We start from the raw sequence: 15,074 nt of genomic DNA on the forward strand, positions 1-15,074 counted from the left end.
AAACACCCCAGCCTGCGGTGATGGCCAGATCCCAGGCTGAACTAACCTTAACTCAGCACACCATACATCTGCATGTTAAATCTCCCACAATGTTATGCGCAGATTCCTATAACATTGAATATTACGCTAAATCTCAAATTCAAATGCTTATGGGATGGTGTTTGGACAGAATAATGGCCAGTCTACTCATGTTCTCTTCATATCTATGGACGTTCCGTTCCAGCCATTTCATCTCATATCCTGCATAGTGTTCTTAATCCAGGCTGGTTGTCCACTACTAATGTCAAATACAGTCATTATACAGTGCATTTACTGACTATTAAATCAAATTCTCCTGAGAGAGTTACTGAGAAATGCTCCTTGGGAGCCTCCATACTCCATACTGCCCATTTCTTCAGGTCTGAACTCTCATTTTAACTATCTCATTTTAATTTTAATGCTTTGGCCACTGTGATTGACTCTGTAAGATATGTGATACCTGTGAGGTGTTCCTCAAAGATTAATTCTCGGTCCGATTTATCTCACTGTAATTCAGTTCCCGCTTGAGTATGCTTTATTTCACATTCATACTTTATATTGACAGCTGGTGTCTATCTGGCTATGGATCCACTTTGTATCTGTTTGGAGGAGATTACTGAGGGCCAGCTTCACTGACAGTGGAGGAACCAAACTGAGGCTTATTAATGCTTTAAATCAGGCTGCAAAATCACTGGCTCTCCTGCAGCACTGAGGAAACCTTTCTGTTTCCCACTGCTGTTGCTTAACCTTTTGCTCTCGCTTGACAGTCCCACAAGAATTCTTCAAATACATTTTTGAATCCAGGTCAATGTTCATATGCAGTCTTGACAGCATTCCAGGAGAAGCAGAGTGCTTTCAGTATACACATTGCAAATACATGAAAAAAATATCATGGCCCTCCACTGTGTTTCAGCCCAAAGCAGGCGACACTCTGAAAAACATCACCACACTTGTGTCATTCAACACCAGGTGGAATCGGAGAGCTGATCGCATCATCGGAAATGTGACACCAGGCTCGTCTGGACAGCCTGACCTGGAAAATTTCACTCTCAAATTTCACCTCTTTGTGCTGGGTGGGGGTCCAACTGCTTTATTCAAAGACTAAAAAGCTTTGTAGACCACAAAAGTACATTCAAATGCAGAGGTGGGGGTGGCATCTCTGAGCCTTGCTGAATTGGGAACATGGTGTCATTGACAAAACACGATGAGCCATTGAGGCGTAATGAGACCCACATCGACGCAGTTATTTAACCGCTGTTTATTATTCCACACAATTTCATATCTGTTTAGCTAAAATGGCATTGGATGCGTCAGAGAGCACCTCTGTGGAAAGCTGTAATTTTGTTGTAAATTTCAGTTTTTCTGTCATCGAGACTCTCATGGAGGCTCGGTTGGCATCTGTATGTATTTGGTCACAGAAGCAGATGTTCCTGATTTTTCCAGGTCCCATCTGACCGAGACGAGGCCAACCTTCTGAGCCTTATACAGGACGTTCTGAAGCCTAGTGCAACAAGCGGGCCGCAATCCGCTGTTTCTATCTCGGTCTCCACGGCAAACGTGGCTCGATGCTGGAAAGGTGACAACTCCTCTGAATGCGGGTCACATTAATGTGGTATGTGAGGCCCCGTCCCAAGCACATCCCAAATCCATCACAGTACATTCCTATCTTGTTTGTTATTCCAGAAAGACATAAAAATTACTCCTCCAGCTCCAGGCCAAATCAGGAAAAGTAATATGTTTGTTTGTGAAATTGTGTGTGGGGATTTTTGAGAGGATGAGTAGGCTTTTATCTTTTAATTAAAAAACAGGAAAATTCTCCTTTAACCCAATGGGTCGGGGTCATGTCGTTTTGGACTATCAGTTTCATTTTACTTGTTTACATATATATTAGAAAACAGACAGAGGGGATTAAAGGAGCCTGTCCTGATAGTGTCCCGTCAGTGTGGGGTCCGGACAGCCTGGGCATGTGGCAGAGACAGTGTCCCATCAGCATTGGGTCCGGACAGGCTGAGCATGTGATAGAATGTGAGGCCGAGGCAGTGTGCCGTCGGCGTTGGGTCCGGACAGGCTGAGCGTGTGAGAGAATGTGAGGCCGAGGCAGTGTGCCGTCGGCGTTGGGTCCGGACAGGCTGAGCGTGTGTGAGGCCGAGGCAGTGTCCCATTACCTTGGGGTCTGGACAGGCTGACCATGAGGCTGAGGCAGTGTCCCATCAGTGTTGGGTCCCGACAGGCTGAGTGTGTGTGAGAATGTGAGGCTGAGACAGTGTCCCGTCGGCATGGGGTCCCGACAGGCTGAGCGTGTGTGAGGCCCAGGCAGTGTCCTGTTGGCGTGGGCCCTGATATGGTGGTTCTGCACCTTCAAATTGAACACATAAGCAATGTAATATATCTTATTCTGTCATATTAATTGTACCAAGGTATCTAACATTCATGTTTAACCTTAATGACCTGAGCATATTTTTAAACGCAAAGTGTGTGAATCCAGGCCGTCACTGTGACTCAGTGGGTAGCACTGGCACTGTCATGCCCCCAGGTTTCGGGTGTGTACCCTGGGATGGGTCTCCCCTGCCCTGCGCCCTTGATGCCTGGACAAGACAGAAGAGGGATGGCTTGACTGCTAAGAGCAGCTGCTTAGGGGTTGCCCCGGACGTTGTCAGATGCTCTGGCTTGACAGCTGCAGCCAGGAAAGTCTCATCTTTGACACAATGATAAACAACAGAGCCCTGACCCAGCCGTGTAATCTGATTGGTGCGTCAGGTTAATACATAGAGCCAATCAGCTTCTCTGGAGCAGCCTCAGTGCAAGTGGGGCTGTCAGTAACATCACTCAAAATTTATAAAAAAGGGGGGATGAATATAAGCACACAATTTAATCTAATCAGTGTTCATTTAATTTGGGGGGAGGGGGAAGCCCCCCTAAAATAGCCCTACTGATGCAGGCATATAAATGACCAAGAAACGCCAGGTGCTTAGTGGAGTTTAGCAGCATGAGTGTAGTGTGACGCATAGCATGTCCTCAGCAGAGCGCCCCCTATAGCCTAGTGCCAGAAACAGTACCCTATATTCATTATCATCTCTCCTTTTTAAACATTTCTGTTGAAATCTGGTTCTGAGCTCCACTGCCGCTTAAAGCGGCAAATAAACTCGTGTTTGATGGAAATCGCATCAATTTGCTCCTGGCTCCCTGGGTCACCCCTGCGGATTGAAGGCTGGGAAAACTATAATAAACAGCCTGATTGCTAGATCCGGGCCATCGGCTGCAGGAAAAGCAGGAGGGGGCAGAAACCGTATAAAACACATGGCAGTAACTCCGCAAAAGACGCTATAATTACCCCTCTGCCTGGGGTGAAATAATTTTTTATTCATTTCCTGTTTACAGTGGTCCCCTGCCACTGGCTGAAAAGGAAGGGGGTGCACCAATGGTAGCCAGGCTTTTTGACATGTGATTTCTTTCATATGACCTCTAGTCTGCCTCGAGCTTACAGTGTGAACAGCAGGGCCTGAAAGGGCAGCATCCAACTAACGAGCTCCCTGGAACGAAACAGGGACAGACAGGAAACTGATTCCAGGGCCAGCTGCACTATAATTACCTATAACTAACATAAGGTAAATTAAAAACATTCTTATTGTTTTCTTTCCATATATACAGCACAGTGTGAATGTTGCATCTAGACAATTGTTTTTAATTTCTCAGAATGTCGGGATACTAGTACAGGTAATATATCTAACATCACCCAGAAGCCCCAGGGACGGGCACGGTGCTAGTTCAGAACTTTCTAGAAAACACTGTGATAGCGATGCTCTCTGCTGATTGGCTCCCGTCCCACGGTTCCCCTGTTTTTATCGCAGGCACCAACAATCTGATATTTCACCAGCTTCGGAAATCCATGAGTCTGTCGGGCTGCTTTCGCAGCAACCGAGGACTTATCTCACACACACACATGCTACAGGCAGCTGGCCGATCTGAGCCCCTACAGCAGCTGCAGGAGACCCAGTCGAACCGTCGGGGCAGGGGGGGGACTGGGAGGGTCCGACCTGCGGATCCAAAAGTGACATGTGAGTGTCTCCTTCCCTCCCTGAGTGGGAGGAGAGCAACGAGCGGACATGGGTGCACTGTTTGAAGTGTAAAATGTGCCACTTCCTGGAACATTTCACCTTGGAGATGCTGCTGCTTGTGAGATGGATAGCGAGGAGCCTGTTCTGTGACCCCCCCCCCCGTCGTTCAGACAGAAAGGTGAGAAGCCCCCCCAGGCCTTGCTGCTCCCATTCCAGGTGGACCTGACTTTGGTTTGTATTTTTCTGCTTGCATCTTTTCAGCTCCTGCCCCCCCCATCCTCCGTGCAGGAAGTGCGCTTTGTTTTTCGCCCCCCAGACTGAGAAGTGGGCTTTCTAGCCCTTTCCGCTAAGTGGCCCCTGAGGGCCTGACCTGCCCTCGCAGACACTGAGCCTGTGAGTTTGCTCGTCACGCCGCCAAAACCAGCTCATCTCTCCAGATTATCTCGGAAACTCCGTGAGACTGTAAGGATGCCATTTTCGCGTCTGGGGCAATCTCTCACTGTGGCTGTAATCGCCCCCCGGTATTAGCAACTGAATCCTCCCCCCGCCCTCCCACGGGTGTGCCATGCTGTGCTGATAAACATAAGAAGACATGATTGCAGATTCTGGTGAACTCCCGGGGGAGATTGGCGAGAGTGGAACACAGTATTTTTGGGAATAAGCACAGCAGGTGGGTTGGTGTGTCGTTCAGCGAGCGAATCTCCGTTTCTGGATGATGTGGGGTACACGGCGAAAAGGCCAAATTGCTTCAATTAGAGCAGCAATTAATTCACTTAGCCACTTAAGTGCTGGGTAGCGGCACAGCTCAGTGGCGCCCTCTTGCTGCCGCTAATCATGAGCGGTTCTACAGTGCTACCTGGTTCCTTACTGACCTGCTCTTCATCAGCTATTCCTTGGTTACGTCTCAGGGCACCAATGTTCTTGTCTTCTCTGCTTGTCTAGCGCTCCTCACGCTGTTCTGACATGACTAGCTTCTGATGTCAGGTTCTGACGGTGTTTTGTTCAGCTGCTGTTGTTGCTCTTGTTTCTGGATGCTAACTGGAAGCCTTGCCTAACAGTGCCTGTACCTCGGTCGACTCCCTGACAGCTGTAAGCTTGTGATGTATTATCTGCCTCCCTCGTATGTCGCTTTGGACAAAAGCGTCCGCTAAATGTCTGCGCCGCATTACATCCTGTTGGGGATATCTAGCGGCAAGCTAATCTGCAGTCAAGACCAAAGATACTGCATGCTTACACAAAAAGCATTACCTTTCGGGCTGCGTGATGTTTGCATTCGGTTATGATGTCAGATTACCATAATCAGTGAATCAGACCTTGATTCTGTGTTTAAAAGGCTCTGAATCTGGAGCTATGACGGGGGGGGGGGGCAGTTGACGAGGCCCATCCTGGATCTCATCCCGGATAACCATGACTGCTTCAAAGGCTGCAGGTCACCGATTTTATTGGTCAGTGAGTCGTTTCAGGTGGTGTATTTTGCTGCTGCATTTTGCCTTTGAATGTAGACTGTGACGTTAGCAGCAGTTTGTGTGATGCGTTAACTTTGAATGTACGAGCTGCTTTAGTCGGATCAGAAGTTCGGTGCCTTCAGGACACTGTGGCCAAAAAAGGCGAAAGTGCAAGAAAAAGGGAGCTCGCTGGTAAGGACTCCAGCACGGCGGCCAGACCACTTGATTTATTGGTCTACATGTTTTCTTCGTGGCTGGCTGGCTCCTCGACTCCCATTAATCTCGACTTGTGGTCGAAGCCAGAGGAGCAGAAAGATGAATGTGGATTCGTACATGTACACGAAATACATCTATTGTTTTAAGTTATAGCTGCTGAGGTCACGAGCAGCCCCTCTGGGCGTGCACATGCTACAGCCCTCACAGGCTGGACAGCGGGCATCCCCACGGTGAAATTCTCCCAGAGCACCTTGCTTCACGTGGCATTGTTCAAACACCTGGATGCTTTTCGTTTTCTCGAGTTTGCTGCTATATTTCAGCAGAAACCACTATACCCAGATGTTCCGCCGACCCACCTAACCTAAAGCTCATGTGTCTCCCCCCGCCCAAAGACCACCGCAGGTTCCCGGTGGGTTCTGATGTAACACGTGAAAAATATCCTGCTATGTAATTTGTGGGTGTGGATGGAGTTGGTTATCAATAAGACATGGGTGGACCGTGGGTCTAAATGGCAAATGCTTATTTTAGAAGCGTAATTTTTATTTACATAAGTGTAGGCATACATTTCAAATTGATAATAAATGCTTTTTTTTTTTTTTTTACTAAATATAAAATATAATTAAATCTAGTGTATTTACCATACGCACACCTATACACAAATAATTGTGAGTAAAATCAACAATGAGTCAATAAACAAACAAATAAGGACATAATAATAATCATAATAATGATATGTTTGTGAACTAATGTGTCTTGGATATATTGGGGGGTGGAGATGGAAGAGAGGAGAGGCAGGAGCGAAAGGAGGATAGATGGGGTCAAGATTGCTATTGGTTGAACCGGGCAGGTTGGGTCCACAGTGCACCATGAGGGCGTCAGAGGGGGAAGACATGGCAGCCCCCAGGACAGCGGCCCACTCACCACCACCCGGCCCCAGGCAGCCCATACCTAACACGATCCACAAATGCTTTTTTAAATTATGTAAGCTCTTCCTACATGCGCCCTCCCAGAACTCTGCTAGAAATCACATCGGGACTACAGCAGGACTACACATCTTCTCTGAGCTCCCGTTCAAGGTGTGGTCGGCCCGGACGTGAGCCTAAGAGGTACCAAAGGTGTGCAGGAGAAATGCTTTAGAATGGGAGATGAGGTGGAGACAGGGGTGAGGCCTCAGGGGCAAGGGCCCCAGCTGAAAGCTGATTGGCCCCTGGAATGCCCTGCTCCCTCTCACTCACTGTTTAAAAGCATATCATTGGCTAATGATAAGGTCGGACCTTCTGTATGAATTACGGCCCCTTTTATACTCACTGCAATGGGTAGAGACCCTGCTGGACTCTGACTGTGAAGCTCCACAGTATCAGCGTTTCTGCCGGCATGACCCTTTACTTGACCCAGAGTATTTCATTAGGCTATACTACTTTACACGCATCGTGCCTCTACTCAAAGAAAGCCGCATGGATAAGCCTGAAATCTGTGGGCGGGTTAATCCAAGGCTTTTTTTGAGTGATGCTCTTCGAGCCACATCGTATGAGCCATGATACGAATTTCAGAATGCTCGTAACTGAACACACCTTGAGGGTTTTCTAATGTAATCCAAGTGTTTTCTCCATGTTGACCTTTATTAATAGAATTTGGGCTGGCTTTCATCCTTTGGAACTTGGTCTGATTGCATGCAGGTGCCCTGTTGCACCATGGGAATCTGTGAATAGAAGGATCGTATCGGTCAGGTCAGACCCATGTGACAAAGTGAAAGTCCAGCAGGGGGCGCTGAACACCAGGTACCACCAAAGCCTTAGCAATGCACGCCAGCGGAAAAATGACATCGGCACTGGAGAGTCATCCTGCTTTGCAAACGGAACACGCCGAGGCCGAAAGAAGGATTTCCGCAATTCTTCTCTTTAGAAGTTGCTATGCAGACTCAAATGGTGCCGCAGGTTAAGTAATTTAGTCATAATGGCTGCGGGATCTGGTTTTCTCGCTAAGCGCCTGTGTTTGTGGATGAGGGTGTGGAGACAGGCAGCACTCATCAGAATGATGACTTTTCATGCCTCATTACTTTTCTGCAACATTCCCTCCCTCATTCCACGAATGTGAGTTCCCTTCATGCATGTTTCGTGATTTCTGCGGTATCTTTCCTTCGGTACTTAACTCCCCCAATGAAGAAGCCATTCTGGTTGGATTGCGGAGCGATGGTGACAGCCGTTACCCCGTAAGCAGTGCATTCTGGGATGCGACACTAGCTTGCTGAGACCGTGGGGCATCACAGCAGGGCTGAGAGTGTCTTGTGTGGTTTGGCTGGTTTGCTCCTGTGGTTTTTTATTTTTTTTATTTTAATGATTTTCCTGAATGTCCAGGGCCAGCATGATCTATGCTGCTTTTGTTCTGCCGGCCGGAGAGCAGCGGTATAAATTATCGCCATAAACCGCAAAACTCTGCAGCATTTCAGCAACACAAAGGCTGTTTAACTAGCCATCAGACCAGCGGGAAAATGCAAATCCAAGGGGAAAAACCTGGCATTTTCCCACAGGAGCCCCCAGCGGGGCCTGTCCACACAGTAAATCCGCCATGCTTGATGCGAGATGAAGATGAGGCGTATGGTCATGGATAGAGACTCCCTCTAAGTGGGGACTTTTATCCAAAGCTCACGCTCAACTGCTTGTAGCTGTTCTGATGTGTGCTGCTTCCCTCGGGAATCTTCAGGTTTGACCTTCTCCATTCGCCTGTCCCATCCTAAAATGGGTCATTTCCCCTTTACTGAATCTGGTCCTGAGAAATTGATGGTCTTGGTGGGGGCAGGGGGGTGCTTGACAATGAGTATTACACACCCCCCCCTTTGAGAAAAATCCCCAGGAGGTAGCCACCAAGTCTGGGAATCCCATTTACCACCCACCCCATCATCTGCCAAATATTTGCCTTGAATCCAAAGAAAACATGTGAATTTGGAAAACCGTTATCAGGAGAGAAAATAGCTTCCCTGACAGCTCGCATTCCCGTTAGACATGATTTACCACTCATGCTGCTTGGGGATCGTATCACGAGCCCCCGAGAAGGCCAGGGGAGGTCTTTGAGAACGAATGAGAAGCGTGTTTCTGCAGTAGCATGTGTGTGTGTGCGGGGGTGTGTGTGTCTGTGTCCTACACCGGGTTTGCCAGACAGCTGACGAGAGAAACGGCAGCGTGTTTTTCTCTGGGATGCTGCCTCCCACTGGGCTTCCACTGGTCATGTTCTCAGATCCACTGATCTGGATTGGCCGAGACGGGGCAAAGCACGAGTGTGCAGAGAGTTCTCGCCGCTGTGATGTCCACACCAGTGCGGTCTGATTTCATACTGAGAGTTGGGTGGGAGCAAAAATGTGGACTGTCTGGGGGTCGCTGAGGACCAGGCTGTTTCTGGGGCCTCCCTTAAAACAAAAATCACTTTGAAGCCCCCTAGTGTAGTGACTGTTTGTGGCCAACAGGGGGCTCCCAAACCTTTGGGGCCCACTGGTTAGCTGTACAGAGCAGCAAATCTAACGAGTTAAGCGTTTCCGGGACATTGGGACAGGCGCGTGAAACTATGCGCGACATTCCCATTAAACGCTATCTTCCCCTGGACCAAGACGCAGGAAGCAGGCCAGTGTCGATTTGTTAATCGTCACCACGACGATGTGAGAGATGCCTCGGGGGGGGGTGGTGTAAGAGGGTGAAAATTTGTTTTAAAAGCTGGGCCTCGTCAACTCCCCCCTCCCCCTGTCATAGCTCCAGATTCAGAGCCTTTTAAACGTTCAAAGTGGGCTTTCTGATGTACTGGGAAATCCGACGCACCTTAAATCAAAGTCTGCAGCTTTGGTTCTGTCTGTGTGTGTTGGAGTGGCTCAGGAATTACCTAGGGACCGATTCCGACATGCCCGTTTTACATTTATTAACAGGAATGGTGCCTCGGATACACACTGCACGGGAGAAAAGTCCTTGTTCCATAAACATCTTTAATATGGGCTTATGTGCTGTTTGGTCTGGGTATTCGGGTTCCAAGTCTGTCCACAGAAGGTTCTGCAGGATGGTTCTGGACTCGCCGGGCTAGCAGCACTGGTCAAAACAGCCCAAGGCCAGTTCTGCACTGTGTGAACTCTAGGTCGCTTCTCCTCTTCCACAGCACCGTTCTGCCAAGAAAACAAAGAAACAGAGAGCACTAGCCCTTGGGGAACAGGGGTGGAGGGGGGTGTCACGGACCCCACCCATCAGAGCACAGTACTAAAAACCATCAGGGCGTGTTTGCCTTAACATTACCATGAGGGAAGGGGGGTGTTTTCATTGCAACCGGTTTTAAGAATCACTGCTGGGAAAAAAATATTAAAAGGCTTCATGACCACCCCCAAGGACAGGTCACGGGAAAGCTCTGAGGGATCCTCATGAACGGTCCAGAACTTCCACCTCTCATGCTGTTCCGTGGCCGCTGGACAGCACCGTCTTAATATCACGGTGTTAACGGTAAACAGGCCCTTCTTTGTTGCCCGTGCTCAGCCCCATTGGAGTATCACCCCACCGTGACGTGAGAAAGCGACACTTGCATCCTGAATTCACACATAGGCATCATTGTGCGCGATCAGACAAGCCGCGGTTTTGTTTGTCGAAGCGCGGATGAGGGGTCCTGGTGCTTTCCGTCAGCGCTTCAGCAAAAGGACGGACCCACATGCCGGGAACAGGCTGGGCCACAGGGCGACTTCAACTACAGGAAGCCAGATGCGGCTCTCTCAGGGGTTTCTGGGCGGAGCTGGCTTCTCAGTGTCTTCTGCATAGTGGGAGGTAGGGGGCACTGTACTTGAGGAGGTCTGAAACTGTCAGCGTGGTCCTATCACGCAGCAGTTAGGGTTAAACAGTGCAAAACAGGGATCTGCAGCTGTTTATGTAATAGTGACGGCACTATGGCCTCACCCCTCCAGGGTCAAGGTTCGAACCCCATCCCCCCTTTGTGTGTGGAGATTGCTGGTTCTCCCCACATCGGTGTAGCGTTTCTCCAGATACTGAGTTTTTTGCTTGCAATAGCTAAACATGTGGTTAGGTCAATTGGTGTCTCCAAATTGCCCACAGAGTGTATGGGCGCCCTATGATGGACTGGCACCTTGTTCTGGCTGACTCTGCCATGTACTTGCCGGGAAAAATGCCAGTGACTAGGTACTAGATATGTGGTAATGGAATATTTATTAGTTATTTTAACCAGAAACGGGATACAACATTGATAGGATATGTGGGAGTATTAATGTTGTATAGCAGCTGGATTGTTTATTTTCTGTGTTTAGTAGTTGCGTATGTGGCGTGTACTTCAGATAAAAGAACTGCGGTAATCGCTCAAGCTCGCTCAAAACAAGACATAATGACCGCTTGTTTCCCAAATGCAGCGTCAGGCACCGCAGACGGCTGCCCCCTTTCGGCAGGCAGGAAAGTAGCGCCGCTCAAACATCATACTTTTCTACGCTTGACAAGATTGATTCCCTGTTTCACGACCCCCTTTTCCCATATAACGGACGCTTGGAAAACTGCTTTATTCACACTGTTTCTGTCACATTTAGGTTATTTACGTTTTGGTCAATAATATATAGGCTACATGGTATTCCGTGAATACGTGATTATTTTCTACACTTGTGCAAAATGTTTAATAGCATATATTAATTATTATTTGATTATACGTGATGTAAGCTTTCCCTTAAATACTGTTCAAATTGTATTTTTTCAGCGACGTCGTAAAATTAGCCAAAGCAGTCTTTAACGTCATATGTAAATTTGCAACTGATAATGTGTACCCTAACATTATAAGAAAATCAGAATTTCCAGAACAACTGGCTTTTATATATAAAATCTTAGCTCGTTTAAGTAGTTCCGAATGAATTTTCAATTCCATGATCAGTTTTATTAACAAATAAGGTGATACGCTGCTATCTTCTGCATTTGCCTGAAATATTGTGAAACAAAAGTGGATTCAGCAGAAAAGGCGCTTAGATTCATCACATGCCCCAGAACAGTGCGGGCGCCCGACGTGAAGCAGAGCATTAAATGTCTTTCTATCTCTTTCTATCGTTTCTTTTTGTGTGAGATGCGCGTGTGCCTGAGAGTATCTGGCTGCGTGAGTAGGGAGTGTATGCGCGGGGAAAGTGGGTGTCGCTAATCTCTGCGATTCTGACGACGACGGCGATGGTGATGATGAGGGTGATGATGATGAGGATGGTGGTGGTGGCTCGGAGAGAGAGGAGCCGCAGCGGCGCGACGCACGATCGCAGCAGTCAGCTGTGAAGACCGAGCGGAGCGGGCGAGGTGTCCATGCCATGTGTCCGGCGGATCGCACCATGTAAAGCCCAACTGCAGGCTGGAGGTCCTGCGAATAGTGGCAGCGGAGCCGAGCCCAGCACCCGCTACACTGATCACTGCGAGATGGTAAGGTCTGGACGCCCCTGGCAGGAACATGGTTGAGAGGACCAGCAAATTCTTGTTAATCGTCGCCGGCTCCGTCTTCTTCATGCTCATCCTGTACCAGTACGTGGCTCCCGGGGTGATGAACTTCGGGGCGCCGCAGGGGTACCTGGCGGAGGACAACACGGATATCTTTCCCACTCCGGACCCGCATTACGTTAAGAAGTACTATTTCCCCGTCCGGGACCTGGAGCGCACGGTGGACTTCAAGATCAAGGGGGAGGACGTGATCGTGTTCCTGCACATCCAGAAGACGGGGGGCACCACCTTCGGGCGCCACCTGGTTCAGAACGTGCGCCTGGAGGTGCCCTGCGATTGCCGTCCCGGCCAGAAGAAGTGCACATGCTACCGGCCGAACAGGAAGGAGACGTGGCTCTTCTCGCGCTTCTCCACGGGCTGGAGCTGCGGGCTGCACGCCGACTGGACGGAGCTCACCAGCTGCGTGCCGGGGGTGCTGAACAAGAAGGAGAGCAAGCTGAAAACGCACAGGTACGGCCGGGGGAAGAAGTCAGACTACTAGGGATACCTCGCGCTCTTTGTACCCTGCATTTGCTTGTCTCACTTTTAATCATATTAAATGTTTATTATTTGCGTATCTTTATTTTTGTTCTGCTATCTCTATTTAATTTGTTTACGTTCGTTATATCTGTTGGTTTTTGTACTTTTGCTTTGGTTACATTTTCAAGTCACCATCTGCATCAAAACAAATTCCTCGTGTTTCTTGTGCATGGTCGAATAAAAGGATTCTGATTCTGAAAAGTCATTCTTATCTGCCTACCCTGGGAGTTAAGTTGTATTAACAAAACAGAAACATTTTTTTTTCTGAAGCGTATTAACAAAATAGTAAGAATCCGGCTGGCTGACATAAAGCGGACCACCGATGTTGCGCTTCATTGCCGGCGGCGGGAAACGGGACCAGCTACCCCGAGTTCTGACGGCGTTAACCTCGGTCCCGGCGCAGCGGGCGGGTAAATATTACACGCGGTGGCAAATCGATCAGCGCTTTATTAAAAGCTGAGCTCGTTGTTTTCCGGGTACCGGTTGCTTGGTGGTAGAACCAGATAAACGGGTAGCTGCAGAGCCGGGCAAGTACACTGACTGGATTTAGGTATAGTTATTTAATAAACAAACTTATAGCGAGAATAATCGTGTTGCTGACTCATTAAGGAATTGCGTGTCTAGGCAATGAATCAGATTTTAATCGGATTCTATTATATTTTATCTGGGTAGAGCGATTTCTCAGCATAATGTGCTGTTGTGTAAAATTATTTTCCGTGCGCTGAAGTGTACCTAAGAAATACAGACGTCCTGTCTACCAACATAATAGATTTTTTTTTAGCTGGTGAGAAGTATTAGGCCTACATGGCAAAAGTTTTATTTTCATTTGAAATTAACATAGAGGATGTTTGTTGTGTGCGGCAAGGCTGAAATAAATACCTCATACGAGTATTACATCTCGCCCGCAACTCTGCTGAGTATAAACGAACATTTCACTTCAGTAACTCTTAATTAGCCTGATTGCAGGGTTTCGACCGGCGTTGCGGTGAAACGGCGTTGGCAGGCGTCCCCCCCACCGGCATGCGTCTGTAAATCAGGGCGATGTTTTAATCTGGGAAACCCAAAAGAGACAGCACTGCACCATCCACCATCCATCCACCTAGGCCACGGGCTATTTCGGAGGCTGTGCCAGCAGCAGATTCGGCTTTTCCAGCCTGGAAATCTGGCTCCGGCCTTGGGGTCCCAGTACACACTCCCATTAGCGGTGTCTCTGATTGTTAAAGCAGGTGCTTTTCAGATGTTTTTAATAACATTCTAAGGTTTATTAATCAGCCCTCTCTACTGTCGCTGGTTCAGACCCCGGGATGTTTAAGGGAGTGTCGCTGTATTAATTTAAGGTGGGCTGTTCCGGATGACTGGGATTGCAAAGCGCTGTGAATGTCTGGGTGATGTTTCAGTGATAAATCTGGGTGCTTGTTGGGCTCTAGGACCCTCTCTCTAGTGATACTGGCAGGAAGAATAAAAGGTTTCAAAAGTTAGAAACTAAGATGGTCTGGTGCAGATCTGCATCTCTGACCGGCTTTCAGGGACCGATATTTTTAATCCAGAAAAGGCGAAATACACGCCGCTTCCTGGCTCCACATACTCCGTGCTGACCCCCCCGGCTCAGTGCTGCACAAGTTGGGCTGGTGAATAAGGGCAGTTTGTTTCTGGCTGCGCCCCTTGGGAAATGCTCGCGTAATCGCCAGGAACCCGAATCGTCCCTTTAAGTGTTTAAAGTGCCCCTTATGAAACCGGGGCGTTGTTTGTTTGTTTGTTTGTTTGTTTTTTGGTGAATACTACTGAATGAGTTTCAGCCCAGTAATTGCTATTGTGGGTGGTTCCCGCGATCGTTCTTCATTGGCGTTCCTGGACAGGGTTGGGAGGGTGATGTTAAACTCCGATCGCCCCACACCTCCCCCGTCAGCTTGGACGTTGTTGTGTTTGTGAGGAATATCCCATAATACCGATCGTCGTGGCACTTTTGTAGCCTGGCCGTTCTAGTTGTCTATGAGAGGCTTGTATTTTGCATGCGCGGAGCTTAGCTACCGGGGGAGTCTTTCTCCGATTTTCTTGTCTATATTCTCTGTATCCTGCACTGTTAGTCTGCAATGCCTGGGAGTCTCTGCACATGGTCCTACAGCAAAGAGGAACAGGGTCTGTATGAGGCGGATATGCTCAGGACAGCCGCTTCGCGGTGGGATCTCCACTTTGTGGATGATGTCACACTTTCGTGAGAGTGCTCGTGAGCCGTGTGTCAGTCCCGCGTTCTCTGCAGATGGGTTTATTGTTTGCTCCTTGTTCTATGGCATGGCTTTTAGATAGTCATCCATCACCTTATGTCATGAGGTGGTATAGACTCA

At 48.5% G+C, this 15,074-nt stretch overlaps 1 protein-coding gene across 1 annotated transcript in view; it reads left to right on the top strand.

The window, feature by feature from the left end:
* Window positions 1-11,794: 11,794 nt before the first annotated feature.
* Window positions 11,795-15,074, top strand: part of LOC111832834 (heparan-sulfate 6-O-sulfotransferase 1-A) — a 54,466-nt gene continuing 51,186 nt past the window's right edge. The window contains exon 1 of the mRNA XM_023790545.2: window positions 11,795-12,663. Within this exon, the coding sequence (XP_023646313.1) occupies window positions 12,167-12,663 (497 nt within the window). The 5' untranslated portion in view covers window positions 11,795-12,166. The remainder of the gene's footprint in view (window positions 12,664-15,074) is intronic.

Source organism: Paramormyrops kingsleyae, chromosome 4 (genome assembly GCF_048594095.1).
Source record: "Paramormyrops kingsleyae isolate MSU_618 chromosome 4, PKINGS_0.4, whole genome shotgun sequence".
In the NCBI taxonomy this organism is placed as follows: domain Eukaryota; kingdom Metazoa; phylum Chordata; class Actinopteri; order Osteoglossiformes; family Mormyridae; genus Paramormyrops; species Paramormyrops kingsleyae.